Source organism: Ascidiella aspersa, chromosome 1, assembly GCF_963924565.1.
Source record: "Ascidiella aspersa chromosome 1, kaAscAspe10.2, whole genome shotgun sequence".
NCBI classification, from domain to species: Eukaryota; Metazoa; Chordata; class Ascidiacea; order Phlebobranchia; family Ascidiidae; genus Ascidiella; species Ascidiella aspersa.
The window spans coordinates 22504946-22529704 of record NC_139447.1 but is presented as its reverse complement, the minus strand read 5'-3'; the positions used below and the strand labels follow the sequence as shown (position 1 = coordinate 22529704).

General features: G+C 34.6%; 1 protein-coding gene across 1 annotated transcript in view; it reads left to right on the top strand.

Annotated features, from left to right (window-relative positions):
* Nucleotides 1–24759, top strand: part of LOC146168302 (uncharacterized) — a 30649-nt gene that overhangs the window by 1963 nt on the left and 3927 nt on the right. Inside the window, exons 2-5 of the mRNA XM_083386250.1 lie at nt 13859–13885; nt 13970–14064; nt 16474–16633; nt 22937–23122. Of these exons, the coding sequence (XP_083242376.1) occupies nt 13859–13885; nt 13970–14064; nt 16474–16633; nt 22937–23122 (468 nt within the window). The remainder of the gene's footprint in view (nt 1–13858; nt 13886–13969; nt 14065–16473; nt 16634–22936; nt 23123–24759) is intronic.

Sequence of the window (24759 nt, the reverse complement as noted above, 5' to 3'; positions counted from 1 at the left end):
AACGTTGTCACTGGTTGAAACCACTGATACCTGATTTTAATTTCATGTTTATATAACATTAGGCGCAGTATCGCAATTTTTCAGCCAAAAAACATCCGACCAAAAAGTGCACATATAATTTTCATCTCAGGATGTGTGGATGTGAACCACAATAAAAGAAGATTTATCGCGAAGAAACAAACAATAAATCATTACTTACGGGTTTAGTTACGTTAAGTTCAATAACTTAATCTTCGTAAACGTACGCAATCGACTCCACGTGTAAACAGAACATAACCGCTTGTTTTGCCATAAATTGCCATCACTTAAATATGTACCAGATGTCGACAACGCTTTTACCACAAAACAGGAAATTAGACGGTTGACAAAGCGCGTCCAGCAAAATGCTGACAGTTAGAACGACACACGTATTCAGGCGTGATGACGTAACAAACAGCCGTCCTATTCGAACAGTTCAAACAAAATAACCGAGGTTTGGCCCGATAACAATTGCAGGCTGCTACAGATAAAACCAAATCTCACCTTTCCAATGATGCGTTGCTTGTTATAAATTAATTAGGGAGCAAGGTTTTTGTCGGCAAAAACCGATATTGACATTTCATAACCGATCGCGATAATGTTTTAAGGTCTCTTATGCAATGGCAGCGTGTAAAAATGTTCGTATCATTCTGATTTATATTCACAATTTTTTTTTTTTTTTTTAACAAGGTTGCTCAAAATTACGTACTAAATATTACGTCACAAAACGTCAAATGAAATAATAAGTTCATATATATTTTTTACACATTAGGACTTGTGCAGTGCCTTGCAGTGCAACCGTATATCAACCAGTGCATCAACCACAACAAGCTGGCCTACATCAAAATACTTGACAACAATTGCCAAAATTTGTGTCACTGAAATATTTGTGCACTCATCTATAATTATAGAAAAATTATGTGTTATGCAAATGTCATCTTATGGTAACTTTTTGCGAAAAACTATCCTATCTTGTAATAAACTTAAGTTTTTTTTATTGTAATATTCTTTGCAATATCGGTTAGCTATCTGGAAACACCCGTTTTCATAGATCACCAAAGGCAGGGGTCGGCAACCTTTTTTGCACTGCGGACCGGTTTAAAACTGAAACTTAGTCGCGGACCAGCCTACAAAACAACAAATATTCAATAAAAAAAATTTATTAGAACTTTTTTCAATGCGAACTTTAAGCTTGTTTTGCCGCAAAAAGATGCTCCCATCTAGGAATTATTGAACCTAATGAATTATTGACCCCGCCGTTGGCATTAGGCCCGCCAAGCAATTGAACCCAGCCCGCGGCCTAAATAAAACTTTTGGCATTTACGTTTTATCTTAAATTACACTTGTACCATGAAATGACAGTTGTATAGCCTACCATTATTACCTATTCCTACACCAGCTTGTTAAAATAAAGATATATAAAGCATTCTTTTGAAGTCCCAGTTTGTATTATATATAATAATGTATTTCAAATCTCTTTTGCTATAATGTATTTTCAGTTCCCCTTACCATGCAGATCCTGCACGACACTTTTTAAAGTTATTAATACAAAAACTTTCATACGTACATGCCAGATTGGCTATTTGCAATAAAAATACATGCATTTTTGGATTTTGCGTGCCATGTAACTCATATGGTCAGAGCACACTAATTGTTTTGATCCTCAACGAGAACTTGGTACTAATTGTGTTTTTTTTATCATTTTGATCAACCGTGATGTATATTTAAACAAAAGTTAATTGTGTTTTTAATGTAAAAACACAATTAATTGTTTTGGACATTTTTAGGTTAGCTCGTACAGTTAAATCAAAAAAACATTTTTTTGTTTAAATCAAATTTTTTTTTTGACAACCCTGCTACGGACCGGTAATATACATCTCGTGGACCGGCGGTTGCCGACCACTGACCAAAGGGATCTACAATTCTACATAAAAGAATAGTATAATTTGTTCAGTAAAGAACCCTGCAATAGTCAATTCACTTTTAGTTTTTTGTTTAGAGTCTACAGTATTTGTCTTTTTATATAAATTTCATCAGTAACGTGCAATATTAAATAATAAATGACTAGCTAAATCATATTATTTATGGTGATCTAGAGCAAGGTGGTCCAAGGTTGACAGCATCGCGGGTCACAATATTTCTTGCATATTCCTTGCGGGCCGCATTAAAGTGCTGCATGCGTGCCAGGGGCGGATCTATTTTCGTTTGGTCGGGGCATAAAATGTTTAAAGATGACGCCACAAAGCATCGTCAAAAAGTAACGTCGAAAGACATATAGGCCTACGCTCCAGAAACTTGCTGCTCTCGTCCAACTTGTGCGCAAATGAATCGGGTGATAACGACAGTGGGAAAATACTTCGCGCGAAGCGCTAAAAAATGCGTATTTGACATAACTTTAAATTTTGAAGCATGCATTTTATAAGCGCAGAATGAACTAGATCCATTTTGCTGAAATTGCAACTTGGAAAGGATCAGGGCGTCAGTCTTTATTCACAGTAAAAACACGTAAAACACTACTTCCCAGAAGCGCAATATATTTTATTAGCTTCAAAGTTGCAAAAATAGTAATTTATATAGGGTCCTACTTTTATGTAATGTTCATATGAAAAGACGGAGAACAAAAAGCAAATATAACTTTTAAGTAACCATTTAAAAAAAATTCTTATAAGATGTACTGCGACTTTCAAACCGGACTAACATATATCAAAAATTAGGCGTTCTTGACAGCCTCTGGTTTCGAACTTGATGAGCGTTAGTAAACTGGTTTATTTAGTGGTGTACCGGTAACCAGAAAAATGTAAACATAACCCAACAATTCGAAAATTCTTGCTGTTCGTTGGTCACATATTCTTGGTCTCAGATTAAACCCTTAATGGTACGCATTGTAATAATACAACAGTGGTCGCGGCCCACGAAAATTGATGTCACATATGGCCCGCGGGCCTCGGTTTGGACCACCCTGATCTAGAGACTGTTAGGCTTTTTCTTAACTGCGTTTAGTAATGTAGCATAGAGTAGGAGGGTACACGGCACAAATTTACCCCACTATTCGTACTCCTTTATGCTAAATCAGTTTAGAAAACAATTACTAACTTTTGATATAACACTTTTTTATATTCTATTAACAGAGTGCGTAACAACATGACACTTTATTGAGCCTAAAATTGTTGCATTATGTGAAATGAAGGACTCACTAAAACTTAAAGGATATGATAAATCTTAACAATGAAGAAGCTGATGAAACCCTCGTCATTTGATGGCTGATATTTTTTAGCAATCTGACGAAAACTGTCAGATTAAATACTTTTTTGGTTAATTTATATGCAGCACAGTGTTCGCAAATGTGACTTTGAAATTGCCTATTTTGCCCCTCAGTGAATTAACTCAAACCACATAATAATTGTCTGGTTTATTTTTATAAGGTATGCCAGCATACAAAAAGTTAATAAGCAATTTAAATCATTTTAATAGCAGTATGGCTAAGTTGGTAAATGTTGTATGTTTTACATAGTACATACCTCAAAACATATTTGGTTACAGTTTAAAATTAAATAAAAGTATTTTATTTAGTATAATATTGTTTGTGAAATATTTGCATCAATATTAATACATGAATCAATATTTCTATTTTTTTTTTCAGATATTATAACCCTGCTGTGTTGCATCGATCGCCTTCTACTTGTGTCTGCTTATATGCTCTGAATCTACTATCTTTGCCAGAGACCGCCCAAGTCTCTCGCGAAGGCCAGAACACTTTCTCTGGTCTCCCTTGCTTCCCCTCGAATCCTTCTGTGATGAAATAAATAAACAAGCTAAAAGTACACCTAGTAGGCCTATGCCCTAACATCAGTGGTTCCCAGCCTGAGGGTCGCGACTCCCAAAGGGGTCGCTGCGTAGCAGTGATAAACATAATCATAAGAAATAAGCAATATGAACTAAAAGTTTAGCAGTAAAGAAGAAGCAAAAGCAACCGCCAGTCTAACTGTGTTTAGGTGAATTTTGCTGAACTGAACCAGTCGGGTTATGACGTCACCATTACACTTTTCAATTAATGAATCAAGCGTGGCTTCAGTCAAACAGAGTAAGCCCGTTTATACGTACCTTTAACGGGTAGATTAGATCAGTGGTTCCCAACGCATGGGTCGCGACCCAAAGTTGGGTCGCCTGAATATTTTTTTGGGTCACTTGTTTTTTAGGCATAACATATGTTGGGCGAAAAAATTACAATAAAAAATTTAAAAAAATGAAGAGATTACAAAACTGGAAATTTAAATATAAGTCATGAAGCGTTTCATGTCGAGGCACCGGAAAGCTTTATAGCATGTTCGTAGTGCAAGAACATTTAACAGTTTTCCTTTTAATTATTGTTGTTATGGTTATTAATATAATTGTTATTGATAAGTGAACTATATTTCAATTAAATTAAGCTTACGAAAAATGACAAAACGATCATGCAATAAAGTGTTTTTAAAACTTGGTTTCACAGAACTAGACGGAAAATCAAAATGTGTGATATGTCTGAAATTTGCTCGACAGAACCAATAAAAAAGGGCAAATTGCCACGCCGCTTAGAGGAAAATCGTCCAAACAGTGCTAATAGGCCTGTTGAATTTTAAGAGCTAGTTAAAAAGAGCAAGTTAAAATATTTGAGAGCAAGTTAAAATAGATTCAAGTACAAATAAATAGTATGACTTAATTTACAGCAATAAATAAATTAGCTGTTTACTCTTCCTGTGTTGCGTCCAAAGAGATTATCTCTTTGGTTGCGTGCTATCAAATTACTAAGCAGAAAAAAAGAAAGCTAAAAGTTAAATGCAATCTCTTTGTCAAACAACACAGTGAAAAGACGCATAGTAGATAAGGCTGATGATGTTCTCTAGCAGTTTCTTATCCATGTGAAGGAGTCTTAATTCCATTTAATTGAATGAACCACCGATACTGAAGACTTCCCGTCTTTATTCCCTTTATCAACAACACACCCTAACGATTCTGGAAACATCCACTTTTGGGCTTCCGTATAGAAAGTGTATCCTTGCAGTTTCAAAATTAGTGATTGAATTGACTCAATTTGCAACAACCTGGCTTTGTGAGGCTGGATTTAGCGACATGTCTGTATTGAAAACTAAACAGCGAACCAGGCTGGAAGTTGAAGCCGACATGAGGCTATATCCCAAAAACTCATTGACAGCAAGCGAGCACAGCTATCTCATTAGTGATTTGACAAACATATTTATTTCGGAAAAAGTAACTGCTTTTGTAGAGCTGTTTGTTTGCAACGCAGTCTTGAATGGCTTTTAAAATATTACGACAATTTGTTTGGGTCACAAGATTTTACCGAACTGAATTTTTGTTATAAAATGGGTCGCCTTAAAAACGTGTTGGGAACCACTGGATTAGATTGAGGTTCAATCTGGATTGAAAAGTAATCCGTTCCAGCGTCGTAACTATATAGCGCGAAATTCAAGCCAGCTTGAGTGTACAAACTGCATTGATACGCATTATAAATTAGGGCCCGCAAAAGTCAATAAAGTTAAAAATTGTTAAGGACCTCGCCTGTCCACGAATCAAAGAATAAAGTTTTTTTTTGAGCACCTAGGGGACTGTTTCTAAGAAGTTTATAGGTCAAAATAAAGTCAAAATTTACAATAAAGTTAAAATTTTCAATAAAGTCAAAATTTGTCAAATTATGGCTTTAGACAAAGTTTTTGTGTTTCTTGAGAATACTTTTTGTAAAAATCATCGTGGAAGCATTGTAAATCAGGAACTGCGACACAATTAAACCATATCAACCCATAAGAGCATTAAATATGTCACAATGTCCACTTGGTTCAGCAGTAACTTTTATCTCAAATTGTCCATTTTTTTATTCATAGTTACAAGTTTAAATCATTTTTATAAAACACTTCATCCTCATAAACGTGGTCTTTTCGAAGATCAACAGTTTGGATTTTAGGAATAGCCTACTGACATTCTGTAATACAAAAATGCCTAAGCAAGCTAAATCTATCGCAAAAAATACGACGCACTTTTTATCTTCTACATAATAAAAGAAAAGATTTGTGAGATGAGTGTGGCAACATGTTCGCCCGGTCGCTCCTGGCAGAGCAACGTCGTCGTCGACTGACAAAAGGACCGGCGACCACCCGTCGTTTGCTCGCTTCTCCACGGGCGGGCGCGCGACATATCATAAACCTCTTAACGTCACCGCACACAACTTTTGTTAAGCGCAATTACCTGCGTGGACATTTAAGAGAGATTTACTTACGTTGGAAGAAATGGTACCGGGATTACGTAAAAAGCACATCACATGTTATAATCCATGTTAACGATCGTGTGCAACGTTCTAAGTAAAGACTTTTTAACAAAGTTTAACAAATGCCAAATTTAGGCAGAGTTAAATATCGCGTTTGTTGTCGCATTTTAAACAGTAGGCAATTTATATTTTCTACAGGTTTCGGGTTTGTCTGACGTTAGACGCAGCTTAATTTGGCGTTTAGTGCAAAGGTTAAGCAATTTTCACTTTTTTAAACATGCTTTGATTAAACATCAGGAAACCTACACGGACATCGTACAACAAACCGTGTTTAACCATGCAATACTTAGCAGAGTTCGCGAAATATTGCGTTTATTGCAGTATAGTTTACAGTAAGCATTTGTTTTTTCAATGAGGATTTTCTCACGTTTGACGCAGTTTAGCACCTGGATTACGTATATCACGCTATCAAGCAGGTTTAAACAAATGCTGCTTCAACCTAAAGTTTTACGTATTTTATTCTCAACTGACAAATGTTATGGGGTTTAGTTTCTTAAAATATGTATGACATGCTTAACCAAGTGACATGTGATATAGTCTAGCCGTACCATTTCAAAAACATCATGCAACATTGTAGTTTGTTTGCATGTTAAATACAAGGGCGCGCGAGCGACTTCTCGCAAAACCTCTTCGCGTATATAAGGGTAAAACGTTTCCAAAATTTTAGGGGAATAACTTGAGTGACCGTAAAAATCAAGTCAAGAACAATGCCTTGGTAAAAATAAAATTTTAAGTAGCAAAATTTCTACTTTTATGTTTAATAGCTTTTTCAGTTTGTTTAACCACGTAAATGGAGCCTAAGTTCGCAAAATATTGCGTTTATTGCAGCGTTTTCTTTAACATTCTTTCATGAGGAATTAAGACACTTAGACAACGTACAGCAACCCTAACCGAGTATAACCTACGCCACATTTAGACTGAGTTTGCAAAATATCACTTTTATTGCAGCGGTTGGAACACTAAGCAAATTTACTTTTTAAACGTTTTTTTTTCGTTGGATGCAGTATGGTACCTACCGGGATTACGTATTTGCCTGAATTTCGCGCACAAAAATTAGCGCTAAAACTTTTTTACGTTTGTTAGTAATTTTTGATCGACATATGTTACGGCTTTCGTTACGTAAATTATGCGAGACGTGTTTAGCGAATGTTATGTGTTTAGTAGCTCTAAAAAAAACACACAACGTTGCAATTTCGCTTTCACACAGGCTGTGGGGTGTTACTCTGATTGTGGGGAAGCATTAGGTTAACCTTTTTTTAGACACACGATATGACATTTGAAACACATCTCATGATTTGAAATTTCTATTTAGTGACACGCTTTCATAAAACATGGGCTATGACATGAGGCTAGCAGTTTAACATGTAACGTAATGTGCAATAGTGATAAAGAGCCCACAGTATGTTGGATTGTTTCATTTTGTTTAACACTAGAATTACCGGTGCGGTCAATTTGACCGATTTTGATTTTCAATCGTATATATCTCCGTTTTGGTCACTGGTAGAACATTGAAACTTCCTGACTTTTCCTAAGTCTAGGTCACCTTTTGTTATGTAAATTTTTCGTTTATTAGAATAACCACAGTATAAGATAGGAATCGATTTACCTTAAATTACCGTCAACGGTCATTTTGACCGTAAAGCAAATTCTAATTCCTCCACGAATTATATCGCCACGATAGCTATTTGTGTCGCTATTATTTTTAAACAAGCATGGAACAATTGCTGCAGCAGCTGGTAACAGTTAGTCACATGTTAGTTCATAATTTTAACTCAACAATTCTTGTCCAAATTCGATGGTTGACGGAAGCAGAAAGCGAAAGTAATTCCAAACTAATGGTGACTGTTGACAAAATAAAATCAAAAATGTGTTGTGGTTGCTGTAGATTAGATTCCGGATAGTGTATAACTTGTGTGAAACTTGAATGTGTAGATTGCGCTAAGCGCTGCTAATTTTTTGGTTCTTGTATACATTGGATAGCTATTTGTGGTCCATGTGACAAGCAGCATAATAAAAATGCATGTTTGATATTTTTAACCCAATTAAAAACTTATTGTTTTACAAATCAATAAATATTCATGTTAGTTGTAAAGAAAACATACAAAAACAAATTCTCCATACGCAGCTAAAAAGCAGGTTGAAAGCCAACAATGCATCAATTTGTAGATATGGCTTCTAAAGTATATTTCAGAACATGATATTATAATGGAGCCTATACTGCGTATTAATCTAACACTTACAAAGGTTAAGGTCGCTCAATAGTAAAGGGAACTTATAGAATGAAATAAATCTAAACTATTATGACTTTTTTTTCTGTATTATACAAACGGTTATTTTGACCGCTCGCGGTAATTTTAGGTGTGTTCACCGCGCGGTAATTCTAGTGTTAATCAGACAAAATTCATGTAGACTTCGTACATTATGGTGATTATTGTGGTGTAATTAATTTTTAATAAGTTAAAATAACTGGTAAATATTCTATTTAACCTGGGCAACGCTGGGTATTTTGTCTAGTAATATATAAAACACCATGACTTTTCGACAAAATATTACGTTTGGGTCTAAAATCGACAAAATATTATGTTTGGTTACCTGGCATTAACTCAAGAAAGAACTGTGGCCTCTACAAACAAGCAATTTCGTTAAGTCAAAATAAAGTCAAAACATTTTTTTAGGTTAAAATAAAAATGGCCCTGAACATAATATAAATATTCCATATAATATTCCAGTAAACTTAGGACGCACAACCACTTTTTCGGCTTAGGCCTACTCCTTGCGTTAGCAGTCTATTGCTGCTCGTTCGTTTTTAATAACCTAAAAATAAAGAATTAGGCCAACTTGAGTTAGGTTTGCCGATTAAGTACGTTTTTGACTGTATAGTGCTACTGTTTGCCTGGCACACAGAATGTAAGTGCGGGAAAATTAAGCTCATGCGTGCAGTGCGGGAAAATTAAGCTCATGCGTGCTGGTCAAGGCTACATACAAGTCAGAGTGAACAAAAGAAGAGGAAGATGTACATGACTAATAAAAACTGTGTTTAGCGCTGGCCTAGAATCATACTCATCGTTGAGGCAATTATTAACGCAATGCACAATCAAGTGTACAAGCTGTAGCTTACTGATATGCATATGTTTCTTTGTTGTAGGGCCTACTTGTAAATCAGGTAATTTTTCTGAAATATTTTTAACCAATCAGCAATCATCAATTTTAGATAGTATTTGTTTTTCCTTAATTAGATTTAAAAGCAGCTTAGTTTTTTCTTTTGACCAACTACTTTGGCTTACTTTAGAGCTTATTTTGGCTCTGGTCTAGATTCCTACCACAGGGTTGAGACAATTATTAAAGCAATGTGCAATATTTGGGTGACGGTTGGCCAAGTATTATAATTTAAACATACCCAAACCCGCATCCTAACCCAAATAATGTTCGATGTGGTAGATTCTAGACCAGCGCCTTCATTTTCCTTACGATAAAAAAATACTAACTGTCACACTAGATACACTTTAGCAGCCTAACCAGTGCAAAATTTGCTGTTCTCCGTTGTCAAACACTAGCAACTATATACGTTTGACTTCGGAAATACTCCGTTAAAAATAGTTATACTTCAACGCTCGATTCTTGCCGTTAGCGAAACAATCATGTTATCAGCAGCGAACGGATTGAAAGCCACTCCTTTTGACGGGTTAGGAAACGAGTGAACATACCTACCCCAAAACTTTTTCTGATAGAAAAAAACAGATATGGGACGAAAATTCCCAGCCCTTTTACCATGACTTTAGTGATGCAAAGGGGACAGTTTGATAACAGATAGGCCTACAATTCAAGTTACGATCAGTAGGTAAAAAATAGGCATAATAGTGTAACGACAGGGGTCAATTTAGAGGTTAATTGAATATTTTAAACGTTTATAGAATCTGTGTATTTATCAAATATGTTACGATTTATGATTTGTCACTTTTTCACGCCTTTTACCAAACACTCGCTGTCATTCTGAGAACAAAGCATTCGGCTGTTTCACACATGAATAATGTTATATCGTGACACATATTTCCGTTATAGATAAAAGTATTTCACCTGTGTGAACGCGTTATTGTAACAGTTCCCGGCTGACAAAAAGGCTTCGGGATATGAAACATTTCCGCTTTTCTGTGTCGCCTTTGTTTTTGTTCATGCAAATTTTCACCTTGTTATAAGCAGCGCGTTATATCAATATATATCTAGTCTTGTCTAGTCAATACAGTGAGTGGTTGTGCTTGCCGGCATTAGCCGGTTTGCCCATTATAGCCAACACAAACTGTGTGGAATTGTAATCAGACAACAGCAATACTTATTGAAGTAATAGTTAGGTTGATTGCCGAGGCAAATTAGTTTAATGAGACTTGTAATCAACACGCCGCTTCAATAGTAACGATTTAAATATGGTACGTATCAAAAAATATTATTTTAAGCAATTCTTGAAATACAAATCCCATTACGCTACCACGAAATTGAGATACGAGTAGCCTAATTACGAGATATTGCTACCATTCGATATAGAGCTTACATATAGGGCTTATACGATGACAGCGTACTGTTATTTAATGATTAAGTTCCCTAATTTAAGGCCCCTAAGGGGAACAGTAAACATATTTCCCAACATCCAAAATAAAAATATTCCTTCTTAATAAAATTCTTTTTTATCACTTGAGACCTCCCTCAAAAAGATATCTCCCAGCTCCCGCCGGATACCGCATCCCCAGAAATTGGAATATTAGTTAGTTTTGAGAGAGAAATGCTAAAATGGCTCAAGAGATTTATAGTTTTTCGTAAATCTAAAATTGAAAATTACGCGACAAATTGGTTAACCGGGCGGGACAACGGAACGAGGCCTCAAAATCGGGATTGTCCCGGCTAAACCGGGACGTACGGCAAATATCATACACTATAATAGGTGTCACGGAATCGGTGACAGGGTGTCACGGAATCGGTGACAGAGTGTCACAAAATCGGTGACAGGTGTCATCGATTTGGTGACACTGACAGGGTAACAATAAAAATTAAAAAGTCACGACCCCTCCTGGTAAATCGAGCGGCGAAATCAAACTGCTCACGCTTCTACACACAGCAAGGACTCAACCAAAACGTGCAATGTGCACTTGCGATATGTGCAAGGTTCGGTGCAAATTCGAAGGTGTACATTGTGCACTTGCGATATGCGACGATTAAGTGCACATTGTGCACTATCCCTTAATGTGCACGTTATACAGTAAAAGAAATAACTTGATGTTTTTGTGTATGGAAAGGATCAAGTAATGCATGTTATCTTTCGTGCAATTCTTTTTATTATTATATATTTTTTGATTTGTCCCAATTTTATAGATTATCGATTATGTGGAGTGAATTTAGGCGCTCTTTCACTATTGTACGTAAAAATTAATAAAAAAAAAACTTTCTTCAAATGCCGTTTACCACAACACATATTGTTTTGGTTAGGGTGCGGGTTAGCGTTTGGTTGAGGGTGGGTCAAGTTATTATTATTAATAAACAAAATATTACATGACCCACCCTCACCCAAACGCTAACCCGCACCCTAACCCAAACAATATGCGTTGTGGTATGCGGTATTATTATTATTATTTATTTTGCATAACTTTTCACGTACAATAGTGAAAGAGCGCCTGAATTTATTATGCATGTTATTTTTCGATTGATTCTTTTTATAATTCAATTTTTTTTTAATTGATTACCAATTGTATTGACTTTTGATAATATGGGGTAAATTTACCACAAAAGAAGTTAACAACTGGAGATAACTAAACCTGCAAATTTAACCTTAAAACCTGTAAAAGTATTTTTAACGTTCATAATTTTTGTCTACTCTGCTTATGTGGGCATGGTTATGACGTCATTGGGTATCGGATTGCGATACTTTTAGTCCACAATATTGGTTATCGGCATAAAATGTCACGTTTTGGGCACCCCTACCCAATTGCATGTTGATAGGACCTTTTAAATTTATGGCAACACTTCTTGTATTTAAAGATCTATGTTTGACCATTTTTAATCTAATTTAACTGCAATATTGCATTTTAATTTTGTTAACTTAGAAAAAAAATTGAATAGCGATACGTCAGCTTAGATTGTTTGTTTTTGTTTTTAAATGATCAATGACCCCTAAAAATAACTTCGTAATTAGTGGCTCTATTAACCTCTCTGATTCACTGCATTTCAAAAAATACAAGCATTTTTATTATAAAATACATTCAAAATGAGTGATTGTACAACGTTAAGTCAGGCTATAATTGTGTAAATTTAAAAAACTTCAACACAAAAGTTTATTTTACAAAACCAGAAAATTTAAGGTGTCACGGCACGCATATAGCACAACAAAAATTAGGAACAAAAAATACTCACTACAAGGCAAAATATCAACTGTAAGATAAAAAGTTGGAAATGGTTGAATAGAAAAACGAAAAGCGCAACCTAAACTGCAGCAGCAATATTTCTGAAAAACTTTAAGCAAGATTGTAAACAAAATACTATTGATAGATATGTGATATGAAAATCCGACAGAAAAAAAAATATAACCTCAAATGAAAAATGGAATTAAAATAAATTAAAGATAAATAAAAAATGAAAGGCTTTCGGAATAAAAAAATTAAAAATCAATTACATTAAACGGAAGTTAAGGACGAATGTAGAAAATGCTACAGAAACATAAAAAATATTTAATGTTAGATTACAGAGAAAAAAATAACTATTGAGATTGAAAAGTAAAGGCATAGGCCTACATTTATGCAACATCCAAAAACGGTAAAGAATCAATCTAACGCAAACTGGACAACGTTCCCAGCTTTCGTTTGCATATTTTTCCACATTAATTAATTGCAAATTGCAAACCTATTTTTTAGCCACATAAAAACCTTTACTGCAAACTGCACACTTAATTTTTTAGCCCTGCACCTGAATGTATTCTTTTTCGTCAAAGACTTCGAGCAATCAATGCTTGTTTAATAGCCCTGCAGGCAGGGAGTCGAACCGGAACTTTATGAACCGGTTTTAGGTCAATTTTTGCCAAACCGTAACTGAACCTGCACCGTTTTTTGTGAGAATTTAAGGTCCCGAACCTGAACTGAACCGAATAATTTGAAGGAACAAAGAGGTTCACTCCAGCATGATGTCACAACTTGTATTTTACAGAGTTAAGTTAATGCCATGTTCCAAATTTTATGACAAAAATATGAATATTGATTAAATAAAACGTTGATTTTTCATTTTTTAGATGTATTAATAATGAGTTGCTGTTTTTTTAATACGTCATGTAACTTAGCTTAAATGATTTACAATTAAAAATTATTCTCTATACATTTATTGACCCATATTTTTAGATTTAAAGCAGTTATATTGTATCCGAACCAGAACTTTACAAACCGGTTTTGAAATAACAAATTGTCAAACCGAAGCTGAACCGGAACTTTTAAATTGCTCAAAACCGGAACTGAACAGAATTCTGAAATAATCCTTAAACCCGAACCTGAACCGCAAAAGTCAAACGGTTCGACTCCCTGCCTGCAGGTGACATTATCTGACGTGGCATGCTATAGCATTGTGATTTCACATTTAAATATTGCCTTTCGTGTTTGTAAATATATATTGCAGAATTTCTCGTACAATTTTTAGTAACAAAAAATGTGGCGAGAGCTGCGCGGTCCTTTTCCACGGAGACCGTTTTTCTTTTATCTGTATATGTTCTGGTAAGAATTTAGCAAGTACAAATCCTACATCTTCCTGTCTGTCTGTTTTTAAGTTTAATAATAATTATTTTTTAAGAGCACATCAAATTCATGTGAGGTACACATTAGATGCAGATTTAGTGCACATTTGGTGCAAACATCGCAAGTGCACCATGTACACCTTCAAAACTTTTTCAAACATTGTTAGCGCAGTTGCCGTAAAATAAAATAAAATTAAATGTATTGCCTCAGAGATAAAAATAAAATTTAATATTTCAAATGTTGTTATAACCTCTTGCAGTATGTCACCGCGCAAAAAATAGGCGAAGTTCGCAAAATATTACGTTTATTGGTTATAACAGCTGTTATTTTAATTTTCATTTTTAAACGGGATATTTCGTACGTTCGAAGCAGTTTGTTACCTGAATGATAGAATTCTTACTGGCCATAGCAAATTAAACTACCATCTGTAAAGGATTGGAATTGGATGCCACCCAAAAGGAATGTGTAATATTTGCCACACTCCAGATACCACTAAAAATTATCTGTTTTTTGCCAACATACTTTAACATTGAAAAAAATCTTAAACTAGTATTTTTTAATAAGTTAAATGTTGAATATAACTTTCTGTTTAATGAAAACAGTATTAAGTTACAAACTGAATTTGTACTAAATTCTAATCGCAGACTGTGACTAATTGAATAACATGATTTATTAATTTTTCTTCAGTTTAGGCTAAAACTTGTAATTCATCCCAGTGCAAAATTTACATTGTAGCCAAATAAACCCAAACAAACAAACATTAGCATGAATATCACACAATTCTAACAATTGCTGTCACAACTTATGGCTTTATGACATGATGTACGTTTTGTTGCCCCCTGGGAACTCAGAACCGTGAATTTTGTAGCAGTGTGTTGTATTATTGTTTAATTTTGCGTTCAATGTTCCGAATAAATACATCTATCTTTTGTGACATGATATACAGCAGTGCTCTTCAACCTTATTTGTATTTATTACGGTTAGAAAAAGTTTTTGACAAAAATTATTATGGTTAAAGAAAGTTTTTTTTCACTATTTCTGTGAATACTTATACTGTAATGTAGACCAGTGTTTCTTAAACAGGTGAATGGTTCACCCAGGGTGGATAAAATATTTGCAATTTTTGGGTGAATAAGGGTGAACCGTCAGAAATGGGTGATAGCTCTCCAGTAAATCGACTACTGGACTGTAATTTTTTGGTGTTTTTTTTTTGCTTCTGAGTGTATAAGTACAAAGATTTGGTGACTGTGTATTGTGCTTTTTGTAGCTTTATAGTTCTGGACTCGAGAAATTGTAGATTTGCAATGGTAAAACTTGGCAAGTCATTTTGTGCTGTTATATAAATACGAGATAGTTTTATCATATCATGAGACAAGGGTGAATGACATCTGGAGATAGATGCTAGGGGTGAACAAAACTAAAAATGTTTAAGAAGCACTGGTGTAGACTACAAAATGCAATTTCTGCCAAATTGTTTTTTACATTTTTTGCTTTGCGTGAGTCTTGAAGACTATACAGCAATTCTATCACATTTAAAAAAACTATTTCTGTAAACATGTATACTGTCTTCAAAGTAAAATTTCTGCCAAAAGTTTTTAGATTTTTTTGGCGACAATCTATAACCTTTTGTACTGCCATTCTTTCCCATCCCCATGTAATAATATTGCAACGTATAGCTTACCAAGCACTGTTTGCTGTTTGGCATATTTTGGTGCACCATGGAGTGCACTGTGTACCCCGGTTAAAGAACACCCATATACCAGACTGGTTTACACAAACACATGCCATCGCTCCTTCTTTACTGTTAAATTATTAGTTTTATCATTTTTTTATTGTTTTTTTTATTCCTTCACCAAATAATGTGCATAGAACATCCTCTTGTGACACCTAGGTTGAAAAACACTACTCTAGAGCAGGGGTTGATAAACTGGGATGCTTTAAGATTTTGCAACGTTTGTACTCTCCAAAAAAAACACTTTTTCAATTTTCAAAAACCTATTGCAACCCCCTTCCTATGCGTATGAAACCAGATTACAATCATCATATTATACAATTTGGCAAAATGTTCACGTTTCTTGACGGATTGTTTCTAATTCGGTGAGAATGTATCGATTTACATCATAAACATACACAATTAACTATAGTTACTCTTTGAGGTTTATTTGAGTAACAACATTTTTTTATTCTAAAAAAATCGATTCCCCTCACTGACACAATTTATCTTATTTTCTCAAGCTGATAAGGCTGACATTGTCTTAAGGTATGCAGGCATATCTATTAGGATGCTTTAGATGCGCAAATCTGCTCCACCACACAACAACACATGGGTACAGTATATATAGATTTCATCAAATTAGATTCCTCTCAAAGATTGTCATCTTTTCGCAGTCATCTGGATACAGCACAAATAATAACCCCAAACAAAAGAAGCACAATTCAGAAACCAAGTTTATTGAATCTGCTTTAAGAAAACTTGATGATATTAAAAGAGTTTACACTTGGAAAGGAACGGTTCTATTTGCCCTAATTGGCATTATTGCTGTTACAGGTGTGTATAAAAATAGCACTAAACTGTATAAACTGATTTACAGTAATTACTTAAGATTTATAAAAGGTTAACATGTGTATCCTTTGAATAAAGTATCTACACAGAGTATAATTTTTGCCCTTAAAGCAGGGGTGTCCAACTCAAACATGCCGGCGTGCCAATTTTCATTCTATAACTTTTTCCCGTGCCAAAGTTTAGTAATATAAATCTTTCTAATAATAAAAGCATGTAGTTAGCAGTGTGCATTACTGCATCTAAATGTCTGTCGGTGACCTGAGTTTTGCTTTTTGTTTCTTCACACCAAACTTTATAGTTATGTGAATGCTAGCCTCCACTACAATATAATGTTATAGTATATATTAGAAGTAATTGTTAGTTCTCGTGATTTGAATATGCAATGGAAATTTACTGTATAAAAATTAGGTATTTTTTACAATTGGCTGAATAGCAAATTAAGTAATTTAGGGGGGCTTGCGTGCCATTTTCTATTTGGTCCGCTTGTTGGACACCCCTGCCTTAAAGTAAACTTTTTATGTGATCTCAGTGCAGCCAGTTGTGAAGAAAATAATGCTGGTCTTTCTATGTTCCTCTTGCATGAAGCCAACTGAAGCCAAACCTTTGCCAACTGAGTCAAACTAAACACATTTTTTTTGTTTTCAGGTTAACATAACATTGTTTCATAATTGCAAACCAGTTCTTCAAGAACAGCCCAGTTTTTATAAGATTACCTAACTTATAATGTAACTTGTGAAGTTATCTGAAAAAATAATAAATATAAGCAATTACATTAAAACGTTTTTTTATTCTAAAAGTATGACTATTTTCCTGTTTATACCATTAGTTTCTAACAGCCAGTCTGTGTTAAATGTTTGCCGTTCCGCCCATTTTTTTAACTTGCTAAATGAAAATTGTCCTGCGCTTCAAGTGAATTTCACCTCCTATTTTAGTATGTAATCTCTTTTTTCGGGAGTCTGTGAGTATTTAATGGCAATCTAGCTCTACATTAAAAATTCATGCTAACTTACAATGACACAGTTCAGTGTTGCCCTGCCTCTTTGTTATGGTTACAAGTTTGCATTTCTGGGTTTAAGTTTTGTGTTAAACCGCATTACAAATGCTTGCAGGAATCTTTAATGGTAATGCATTACTGTAAAAGATTAATCAACAAAATTTAGCGAATTTGTAAGTTAATTCTATCCCTTTTCCTTTTTTTCTCGCTAAAAACGTCAAGTTATGCGAATGTTTCTCGATTTTAGCTGTCTGCGAAAATATCAGATGTTGGTATAACCCATTTTTTTAACTAATGCGGATTTTCTTAAAAGATGATCGTGTGACTGTTCAAAGCCGCCTTTTTATGTAATAATGGTTAGTGCAAAATTATTCTGTAGGCATATCGTAAGACCACGTGTTTAGTCACTTAGTGTACAATTGACACAACTTATTTTCTCTCAAATGCAGCTTGTATTTTAGCTAACTAGGCATACTGCTTGGCGCAGATGTTGAGCTAATCATGGTATAACACCTGGGAAAAAGCAAACTTTTATTTAGTATTGCAGGTGACCAAAGGCGTGCTTATAATTTAGTGTACTCCCGTACATGGAACTTAAAACTGCGCAGCAGATAGTCAAAGGGATACCAAAATCAATCACACACATTTTGCCGTCTTAGTTTAGTTTTTCGCCTGAAAATAACGATTGCACACTAAGCGGTTATGACGTACGTGTTCACTTTGCGTCTTAAAGGTTCTCTTTTGCTGAACATTAATTGGCTGTGTCTGATATTTTTATGACATCATTACAATCACTATTTTATGATGTCATTATCACCCGATCTGTTAGAAATTAGTGCATTTTTAAGCAAAAAGGTCTACGACAATTAGTGCATCCAAAGGATCAAAAAGTCCGTCTTTTAGACTTTGAGGTCTCGGACAATGCACTAATTTGACTTAACAATGTGATTCAAAAGATTAAATTTAATAATACTTGACCTACCTAAACCCAAACGCTAACCAGCACCCTAACCCCAATAATGTGCATTGAATTAATAATTACATAAACGCTTCAGGCTCCAATACCTCAATTTGTGACGTAACAATCCTATGGTACCATAGACGAGAAACTATCTCATGCCCACCTGAGTTTGGGCTTTTTCACCAGCATTCAAATAATTATTACATTAACGCACATTATTTGGGTTAGGGTTAGGGTTAGCGTTTGGGTTGGGGTGGGGTGGGTCAAGTTTTATTAATGCCATCTCACACTTTTTGTAATCTTTTGTGAATGTTTAACGAACATTTTCAATTTATCTACGCCGGGAGTTACTTAAGGTCCAAATTAGTGTATTGCCAGGACCTCAAGATCTAAAAGGCTAGACTTTTCTGCCATTGGATGCTCTGATTGTCGTAGACCTTTTTGCTTAGAAATGCACTAATTTCTAACAGATCGGGTGTCATTATTGACTTACGTCATACAGAAAATAGGGTAATTTTCTAAATTGAAATTTCGCCCTGCCTTTGGATCAATTTTTTTTTTAATTGTTCAGAAGTTAGACTCTTTGTGTTTTTCATTTTTTCCAAAATTTGAGCAGGGGTGCATTTTGTATGAAAGGTTTAAAGCCACTGTGCTTAACCATAACTACAAAAAATTGAACTATAGGATTTCTTGTGATTTATGATATATATACTCCCAACTCCAAGTGTATAATAATATTTTAAGGTTTAAGCTATCAAAAGTTAGAATAAATTAGAATACAAATTTGCCGAAGTGTAATATTTAAGGATTTGTAGAACATGGGTGAACTAACTTTTTTCTCATCATGTAGTTTTTAAACCTTATTGTATATAAAGGCCCTAATAGTAACAAATACATTTTATAACTAACTATGTGATAAAATGCTGTCCAAATTCGATAATAACTTTAACACAAACAGAAAAGTATCATTAAGGAGTTATTTAAATTAAACTTTGAAACTTCTGCCATGTTTAGTCATCAAAGCAAAGGTATTTTAAGTTCAAAAAATAATAAGACACTATTTTGAAGTTGGTTATAGTATTAACTTTTATCTTTAGACGGAAAGCGAACACATGCGTTATCGACAATCCTACCCGGTGCCAGCTGCCAAACCGCTTAGTGTGCAATCGTTAACTTCAGGCGAAAAACTGAACCAAGACCGTGAAATATGTGTGATTGATTTTGGTAGATCCATTTACGGGAATAGGCTAAATTACAAGCACGTCTTTCGCCATCTGCAATACTAAACGGAGATCGTTTTTCCCCGGGTGTTTTTTTGATTAGCGCGACATATAAAACTATTTCGAAAATAAACGGTCTAACTTTAATAGTTAGTTAATTTAGTTCAGCGTTTGATAACCGTTTTAAGTTTGGGGGAACCTGGCGAGCGTAGCGAGCGCGATTTTTTTTTTGGTATAACGGCGTTTCTTTTAAATTTCTTGCAAGTTTTTATTACATTGCCGAAAATGAAAAATGTTGAAAAATATATGTCAAATATTTTTGAATACGTTTCCGGTTTGTCCGCGACGCAAATGGCAGCTTTCCACGGCGCAACGGTAAAGAAGCGCTGATCTAGTTCAAAATACAGCATCAAAACGTTAACAAATGGGACGTAGAAAGATCACATTGAAAAATTTTCGCACTTGCGTAGTTAAAATAGTCAAAAAGTATTAGAAATGATCTCGTGTATAGTTTGTCAAAGAGGCGACGGGCCCGATACAGTAGATTGCCGACCCCAGTCTTACACCAACATCTGATATTAACGCAAACAACAAACAGCGATAAACATCAGCACAGTCTAACTCGACGTTTTCAGAGAGAAAAAAGCGGAAACCGCTTGATTTATATTATTAATTGTCGAACACACTTGCTGATCAGCCAACCCGAACGAATAACGAAAGAAGAGAAAAAACTATCTAACGTTTACGGTCGACCAAACAAAAGACGAAAAACGGCGTTTTGCTTTTGATTTTGGTTTCGCATTAGCTCAAGACGCGTGACCCAATTACATTTAAAAACACGCAGCTTCGGACGGTGAGTTTAAACGCTGACAAAAACGAACAATCACTTACGAAAGGGGGGGGGGTCCGAACCCCCAAACCCCCCCCCCCCCCTGGATACGCCACTGCCTACAGGTATTTGTATGCACCCACCAACAAAATTTATATAAAATTATGTTTCTTGTTTTTTTTTGCACAAAGTGCACCAGTAGCCTTCACTCTATGGCGCATATTTTTAGTTATTGCATATAGTCCTTCAAATGTTGTTGGCAAAAAAACAAACACAAACACAAACAAAGCAAGGATTTTAAGGTGGGCCGAAGTAAATTTCTACTTTTTGTAGTTACAACCATGGCTGGGGAGCGGAAGCGCATTGTCCCTCTGCTGTCTATGGTTGAACAATAAACTTACCCTATTACACAATTATTTATCCACAATACCCAACTTTTACTACCTTTAAACAGCGTGTTCTTAAAAAAAATAGTAATTTAGTACTGTCGCCTAAACCAGTGATTTTTAACTGGTGAACCATGAAAGGTTGTCAGTGTTCTGCATGGACTTTATTTATTTGACCATTGTTCTACAGAACACCGGCTAAAAATCACTGGTTAAACACAATGGAAGATTGACATATGTGGCCTAAATTGTTTTATTTAAGCTACCACCAGTTTTGTGATTTGCCCCAGTTATTTTTGTGTTGTAATAACTAGAGATCAACCGATATCAATTTTTTGGACCGATACCGATACCCATTTTTTGACAATTTTGTCAACCGATACCGATTTTTTTATATAGCTGGAAAATGTTTAAAACTTGAATTATTTGAAAATAAAATCCAACTGAAGTTTTAGTTTATATACCTTTATTACTTATTAAATTAATTACTTTGCATATTAACTTGGCTTCATGCTAACACTCAAATTTTTTTCATCAAAAAACGGGTAAGTTGTTTGATGTACAGGAAAAATTATATCATATTTTTGCATTTAAATATCAGCCAACATTTACCGATAGCGGTATATCGGTAGAAGCCAAATATCGGCCGATATTATCGGTAAACCGATATATCGGTCTATCTCGAGTAATAACTTTGTGTGTAATAATAGTATGGCAATTGTGTGGGCCCTGGTTTAAGTGCAATACAGCCTGAATATTCTTGATGTTTGTGCTCATCCAAACAGGCCCAGATATCCCACTAAGTAAAACTGAAAGTGAATAATGTTATTTTAATGCATTATTATAACTTTTTTTACTGTTTCCTGAATCTAAATGTATAAAGTGTTCCACAGTTTAAAAAAGGGTTAAAAAACGCTGGCCTAAACCATTTGCAGTTTACATATTAACATAAAGAGTTTGTGAATATGACACTTATATTTACCTCATTACGTGTGCACGAGAGTAGGCATAAATGCGATTTTTTTATCATTGATTTTAGGAATTGACAACTTTGTTCAACAAATGTTCCAATTGTTTAGTTCACAGACTGACCCAAGTTGGGATTAAAGATGTCCGCTACTTTATTTCAATACCTGATATTTTGGACAAACAGTATCGCAATTCGGTCTGATACCAAATGACATTATTACTATGCTTAAAAATGCCAAATGGATAAAATTCAAACTTTAAAAAGTGTTCTTTTTAGTTGTTGGCTAAAGTATGCTGTAGGGTTAGTGAGTTACCTACCCGTTGTTAACCTATTCGTTTTTGATAGATATACCCTTAATTTAAAATAGCTGTGGTTGACCGCATATTAAAATTTTTAAATTAATATGGTATAGGAACGACAACAACATATCTAGACTGAGTATTAATAGCACCAATTGGTATAAGGTAGCAGCTTCAATCTGGTATTATTGAACATCCCTACTTGGTATTATAAAGTTTTCTCATCACATTAAATGACGGAACTTGTTTAGAAAATATCGCCCTGGAGTTTACCGCCTATGGACAGAACGTCACACTGTATCATTTAGCATTAATTTTGTCGCGAACAGTGTTATGGCGTTACATTACAACATTATAAAAAAAAATTCTGGGAACTTTTGTAGGTGGTACAGTACAACCCACGTGTTTTTTGGTAAACTAAAACTATGCTACTGGTGGCTTATACTTCGGCGACCTTCGTAATAATTTTACCCAAAATAGTTTTGTACACTGTTTTCATATCTTGGTCAAATGTCGTTTAGGCAGAAATTCAAGGCATCTAAAACTTTTGACATCTATGATTATGATTAATCATATGGCTATATTTCTAATTTATTAGATATTTTAATATGCTAATTACTACTTATTAGGATGTTACTTCTACTTCTTTCGTGATGAAATGAGGGATATTATGGTAGAAGAGGTTTCTACTGTTGCCCAGAGGTCATTGCAAGATGAACATTTGCGTAACCAAACTGCACAAATGTCAAAAGCGATTATAGACCATCTTTCACATGATTCAGCAACAATGGAAATGTCAAGACATTTTATTCAAAGTATTTGATTTGGTTTTAATTCCACCTAAATATATATATGTTATGGATTTGTGTTTAATGTTCCCAATAAGCATTGGTAGAAAATTTTGGGCACTGGATGACTTTTTGCAGGAAAGAGTGCAAGCAAAAAATTTTAAATATTGTTTTTTTACAGATTTTAAACGCCAATCGTTTCCTGTAGCCTACATAACTAGTTTGCAAGAATAACAAATATAATACCTTCAGTATCACGTTTTTACTACAGAATATTGCTAAAAAATTGCTCAAATTAGTTATTTTTGTGCTATGTACGACCAAAAAGTGCTAATTTTAGTTGTATTTTAGATTTGTGTGAAAAAAAGTGCCTAAAATAATTTTATTTACAAATATAAAAGCCCCTACTATTTTTTTTGAACACATGCTGTTAAAAATTGCCCAAGTTAGTGATTGCAGCTGGCACCTGGACAGGGATCGCCGCCGCACATGTTCGCTTTGCGTCTCAGGATTCGCCCCGAATGGTCTTGTGAAAAATAAGGAATGGTCTTGTGAAAAAGACACCAACCATAAAAGCTCATTATCAGCCTTCAGTATCCTTGACAAATTAGTTTTCATTTATTTTAATTGTCTGATCTCAAATTTGGGGAGTTGATTGTCAAAACAACCCTCTTTTTGCTTGTGTCGAGTTAGGTGCACAAATGTCATGCCTTCCCCTTTCATTTAAGGCATTACTTTGTCAATTAAGACCTAATTTCTTTAAAATATGACTTATTCGTATCCAGACGATTTAAGATCTTATTTGTTCATGTATATTACTGTATATTTGGTTTTATTACGCTGTTGGTTTTACTATGGTATTTTAATTTATTCTGCTTTAGATATTGTTGCCTTGTAGGTCTTATTTTGTGTTCTCTATATTAGCAACTGCTCTGGCAAGCTATCATGTATCACTCTGGCATTTTAAGTTTGCACACCTCCACAATCAATTTGTTGAATTACAGTCATTAAATAGTGATAAACAAACAATTTTTTTGCAAAGCCTCAGTGGTATTAAATTACTGATTGTGATCTGCCGTCATAGAATACCTTTAATTACTGTTTTAGAATCACTAATTTAGTCACATTCTTCAAGAATTAGTATTATAACACTTTAACAGTCAACTTCGTGTAGCCCTGCTGTAACAGAGGCAAATGTGACAACTGACAATATTATGTTATTTAATTCCTTTATTTTAGAAGTGAACAAATAGCATCTGTGCAAAACATACATAATAAAATTTAGTATGAATATCAGGAAGGGTGCAGTTTGTTCCTGATTGACCTTTGAGCAAGATAGAGAGTTTTTTTTTATAATATTTGCTTTGTTCTTGCCTTAAATTGTATAGTTTACATTAGTACACAAAAGTATATGAAAGTAATATCTTGCTTCTCCCATTTTTTGCTTTCAGTGCTAGCAATGTCTTAACAGTATTTGTGTTATTGTTTATTTTAGGGTCACATACTTGAGCATAGTTAAATGTAGTGCTTAACTTTGGGTGGTGAAGAATGATGCCTTGTACTTCCTAAGAACTTTAACTACCTAAATGCAACTTTTTTGCTTCCAAGTATGTTTTATTGCGCTGTAAGGAAATTTTTTTTTATCCTTTTTTTCTGCTGCCAAA